The 5658-nt window shown below is 36.6% G+C and overlaps 1 protein-coding gene across 2 annotated transcripts in view; it reads left to right on the forward strand.

Moving 5' to 3' along the window:
- The window catches only part of LOC102209579 (uncharacterized), a 5473-nt gene extending 4482 nt beyond the window's left edge, over window positions 1-991 (forward strand). For both annotated transcript variants that reach the window (XM_005741482.1, XM_005741483.1), the window contains exons 11-12: window positions 88-125; window positions 216-991. In XM_005741482.1, the coding sequence (XP_005741539.1) occupies window positions 88-125; window positions 216-308 (131 nt within the window). In that variant the 3' untranslated portion in view covers window positions 309-991. The remainder of the gene's footprint in view (window positions 1-87; window positions 126-215) is intronic.
- Window positions 992-5658: the final 4667 nt, after the last annotated feature.

Consider the following 5658-nt stretch of genomic DNA (forward strand, 5'->3'; position numbering starts at 1 on the left):
TGTGTGTGTGTGTGTGTGTGTGTGTGTGTGTGTGTGTGTTTTAATCTTGACTGAAAGAAATAATTTTTCAATGTTGTTCTCTTTCAGGAGAGAAACTAAACTTGGAGCAGACAAAAAATGAAGATGTAAGTTAGACCTGGTGTAGTAATAAATATGTCCGCTTCTCATCTTAATCAATGCTAATGACTAAAAGGTCATTACTCCTTCTCTTCTAGTCTGACATTTACCATGTGTACGCCACCATCTCTGAAGCAACAGATCCACCAGATTCACAGGACACGATATACAGCACGCTGAATGCACACTGAAACACAGTGAAACATGTTTGGTGACGTTGTTAGTAAAATGTCTAAAATGATCTAAATCATGTCAAAGTGAGAAAAGTGTGACAGGTAATAGATGCAATCTTGCAAAAAACCTTGAGCTTGAATTGTTGTAGATTTTTTTTTCTATTTAAAGATAACTGACATGATGATGATTTCAGCTTTAGTATTTTTAATAAGCGGAATCTAGAGGAATCTCTATCTTTACTGAGGGCTATGAAATACATCTCCCCTTAATCTTATCTGTACCCTGTCTGTTATTGCACAACTTAATAAAGCTGTTTAGTACTTCGAATGTATCTATATAATACAACTCCAGTATATAAATTTGTGTAGATGATGCTCTACTACTCTGAGTTGTGACAATAACATTAGCAGTTAGTCTTTTGTTACGTGCTGTGACTGCACACAGGCTTGTAAAAATAGGCAACATACAATTGACCCTCAGCCCACCAACCAGCTGCAGTTTTTAGGTCAGCACACAAGACCATTTTAGGCCAAAGATTATGATGATGAAAAAATACAGGAAGAATAATGTACTGTAGTTGGTTGCTGCACTGCACAGCTGCTACAGTTTGCCTAGTAGTAGTAACATAATCATGTGACATAAAACATTTAGTGATGATGATACTTTGTATCCACACAGGCAACAGAAGTAAAACAACAGGGGGAAGATCTGAAATTTACATTCAGTAAATAGAGATGTATGTTTTTGGCTCTAGGATTCATTTGTGTGATATATCACTGTGAGATGTATTAGAAATATGTAGTTTTTCATTTTCCATTTCTGGTTCCTGGTTATTACACATAAACTAACACAGGTAACAAGCCACAGTATTTGTCGCGTGTTCTTTTTCTCTAGGATAAAGAAAACACACACACACACACACACACACACACACACACACACACACACACACACACACACACACACACACACACACCGTCACCGTCACCCAGTTTCATGCACCTTAAGTTGCATCTACTGTATCTATGTGAGCTACTGTCTATGGCCTCGCTCTGTTTACTCCCACACTCCTTTCACTAAGTCTGCACAAACAATTCTCAATCATGTGAATCTATAACTTTTCTACTTATTTTATTCTGAGGGCTCAGTAGCCCAATTTAACTATATTATTTTCAGTGCTCAGAATTTCAGTTAACTGTGAAAGTGATCTAAAATGTATTAAAAGCCTCAAACCATTTGCCAGCACAAGTCTTGTAAACCACTTTTCTAGTCCTCACACATTAAACATCCATCCATCCATCGTCTTCGGCTTATCCAGGGCCGGGTCGCGGATAACAACATTAAACATATTTAAATAGTTTTGGTGGGTAAACTTACCATTTTCTTCTCAAAACATTATTATAATATTATTAATTGTTTTTTTCCTCATAGGCTGATGTTCATTTCCACATTATTATCAGCAGTTTCTGGGTGTATGCATATAACCAGAAGAAGGACAATGTGGGCATGCACAGCACATGTCATGCTCACGCGAGCGGCCTGAAGTTCCTTTTTCACAACATCTTTTGAGGCCAGTGAGACTTTCAGACACAGAGCCCACTGGTGTATTTATAAACTGTGGTATCTGAATCAGTCACATGATTTGTGAAATTATAATTAATATAAATGAAAATATAGTCTGAAATTTGAACTCTGGAATAATTGTGTTACAATATATACAATTTCTTGATTGTATATATTGTCTAATGCTACATAGTAGCATTAGGAATTAAGACCCCTACTGTACTATCAAGTTTGTGCACTGCACCTTGATTGACCTTCATCTGAGGAACAGCTAAAGCAACAGAAATGATACTGTAGCATATATTTAGTAATCTTAACTTAGCCCCCCTGTGGTGGCTGGTATATATAACACACATATAGGTACTTTTAATTAGCTGCTCTTTATATGTGTAGCTTTGTGGCCTCAATATGTGATGAAGTACTTCTCCTGCCTCTTGTGGTTTTCCTGTGACCAACTGCTACAAAATGATTCATCCCCTTCTGTGTCGTCAGAAACGTGAGAATCTTCTTCTCAACAGAGCCTTTGGTGTGCTGTCCTAATGTGTGAGTTAAACATCCTGCAGATTTTGCAATATTTAATGTGATCTCTCAACATTCGTGTAAGTTCACACTTGAAACATATATTTTGCTAAAGTTATTTCAGACTTATTAATAGATTTATTTATGTTCTTGACATATATTTTCAACAGTGTCCTTCCACGTAATGCAAGTACAAGGTCAGGCTCTGATCTACTGTATTTATTGCTGAGTTGTGCCGTAACTGTATGTTATTCCACGATTAGTCTATGATTGGATTGGGTAATGTATAACTGCTTACATGGGAAAATAGGGTAAAAAAAAGGCGCAGGTATATTATGTGACATAACATCTAAGCGTTCAGTATAACATGTCTTGGTCTAAAACTGGCAATGAAACAGCAGTGATCACAGAATTTGTTTTGTAGAAGTTTTGGCTGTTGATCTCACATCAGAGTTCATCTGCCTCTGTCTGTGTCTGCACTTGAGGCCTCTCACCTGGTCTGGCCTCTCGGCCGTAACACAAAGTAGAAGTGAAACTTTGCCTTCTTACAGTTATTGTCAAAAAGATGATGAACAAGACAGCAGATGCAAATGTTAATTTATTTATGACCACAATTATCTTTTACGTTAGATGTTGTGAAAAGAGCATCAGGAATGTTCAACATGGTATGACACACAAAACAGCTAAACAGGAACTCATTATTCATTGCTCATTAGTTGTTCTCACAAAGACCTTTTTTGCACATTTTATTCAGAAGAACGGAACCTCAGCAGATGCAGTGTTTACACTCACACCACTCCCAGGAAGTAGAACAATTGTTAATCAGAAATAGACTGATTTGTATATGAATGTTTTTAGTGTTGTTCCTTCTACACATTTATTTACCTGAATATATAGAATTAAGGAAAAAAAAGAAGAAAAAGACTTTACACATTAACCTAAAATATTATGAAAAAACATGTACAGGACAGAGTGAGAAAAACATATGGCTTACTGTGGCCAGTTAGTGTGATTCACTTCTGATCCTGTGGTTTTCCTGAAAGCAACTTTTGAAAATGTCACTTATTTCAGGCAAAAGTAAAAGCAGTTAGTAGTAGTCTGTTCTGTTCACATGGTTTCATCATGGCTGAACTCCTGCTGCTGTTGGTGGCCTTTGCATATAAGTTAAACTTTTTCTTATATCAGCTGGTACTTGATGTCGGCCATTCAGGTGATTTATCAGTTAGGTATCACTGTTAGCATGTTGCATTTTTACATGAGGATGCTAACACTAGACAGTAAATTTCGTACATTGTTGCTTCTGTGTTGTATTTTTAACTATCAGTAACAAAGTACGGGATCAATCTCTAAGCTTTTATGTTTCTATGGGCTTTTTACTTTGACATTATTTAGTAAATGTTCTAAAGTCAAACTTTTTGTCACATCTAATTTTTATTGTTTCCTATTACTTAAAATCTATTCAGTTATTATGTCAGTTATGATTAAATTTTACAGCTGTATCATCACTTTTTTCTCATATTGCCGTTCTTCACCAGATTCTTTTCATGAAATTAAAGCACAAGGTCAGTCTCTAAGTTTCATGTTTTGTTTTTTGTCACCAATGTGTTGGCTATTTATTTAGACTTTCTTTGCAGTTTCTCTACAAAAATCTTATCACCTTATGATTTCTGACACTGGGAACTAACTATTAGAAATAAAAATCTGTGCATATGAAATTTCAGGCATTCTGCCACCTGAACTGACTGTGACTCCACTTGTGATCACAGAGACAGACTCAGTCACACTGAACTCCTGTTTCTGTGCCTCAGTGTTATTTCCTCATTTCAAGAAAGAAAACTGCCAAAAGTTATTCTGTTACACTTGAAGTGACATGTTATTGCTTCTTTTTTTTTTTTCAGAAGTCCCCACTCAGTAACATGTCACCAATCACCATACAAAGTTACCCATTAAAACACTGATTTTGATTTTGCACATTTGACTTTTAATTTATTATTTTATTGTTTTTTTCTGTCATCAGTGTGTCAACTATATACTGACTATTCTTGAACAATATATTATTCTGTTAATGGTGATTTGACACATGGAATTATTATCTATTTAATATAACTTATATTTAGTATCTCTAAATTTCAGCAATTCCTTCATCTGAATCCACCTGTGATCACAGAGACAGACTCAGTCACAGTGAACTGTCAGACTCCATCATCTTTTAAGTGTTTTTCATACGTTATAAGAAGAAGCAAATATACATCCGTCTCCTGTGAGCAGAATGTAACAGGAACTGAAGTCCTATCTTGGGCAGCAGAGTTTACTGCTGAGGTGGTAGTGACATGTTTTTACATGTCACAGCAATAAAGGAGGACAACATCAGTGTCCTCACAGTAAAATATTTTCCATCAACATAGGAAGTAAGTGACATACTCCTCTTTTTCTTTTACATTATGTGCATATAGCCACACCAAGAGGAAAGTTGAGGTAGTAGTTGATTGTAGTTTATTGCTTTTTGACTTTGAAGATTTGACTTTTCTTTTTGTGAATGCATTAGTTCTGACTACTTGTAGATCACTCTCATCTGCAAGCACTTTGACCTCTGCTCCTACTATGAAAGTCACAACAGGACATGGTCCTGCAGATAAGAATTTTAAAAATGAAATGGTTTTAATTGTTTGAACAAGTACACTTTTTAGGCTTGAATTCTAAAGACTTCAGCTCTAAATAAGTTATGGTAAATGGCCTGTATTTATATAGCGCTTTTCTAGTCCCTAAGGACCCCAAAGCGCTTTACATATCCAGTCATCCACCCATTCACGCACACATTCACACACTGGTGATGGTAAGCTACATTGTAGCCACAGCCACCCTGGGGCGCACTGACAGAGGCGAGGCTGCCGGACACTGGCGCCACCAGGCCCTCTGACCACCACCAGTAGGCAATGGGTGAAGTATCTTGCCCAAGGACACAACGACCGAGACTGTCCAAGCTGGGGCTCGAACCGGCAACCTTCCGACTACAAGGCGAACTCCCAACTCTTGAGCCACGATCGCCCCGTGGCAATTATTTCTCCTGTTATCTCAGTATATTAAAAGCCTCAGTTTACCTTATTTCCTCATTGTTAATGTTTTGTTACTGTTGATTGCTGCGTGTTTGAATGCCTGTATGTTTTAACCCTTTTAATTTATGGACATTGTTTTCTTATTTTTATGAATAAAGGTTCACCTTTTGTTTTTTGTTTTTTTAACTCAAATTTAAAAGTCCACCTTCACACCAACTTATAACACCTTCAT

Source organism: Pundamilia nyererei, unplaced genomic scaffold, assembly GCF_000239375.1.
Source record: "Pundamilia nyererei isolate P.nyererei 1_Seehausen unplaced genomic scaffold, PunNye1.0 scaffold00110, whole genome shotgun sequence".
NCBI classification, from domain to species: domain Eukaryota; kingdom Metazoa; phylum Chordata; class Actinopteri; order Cichliformes; family Cichlidae; genus Pundamilia; species Pundamilia nyererei.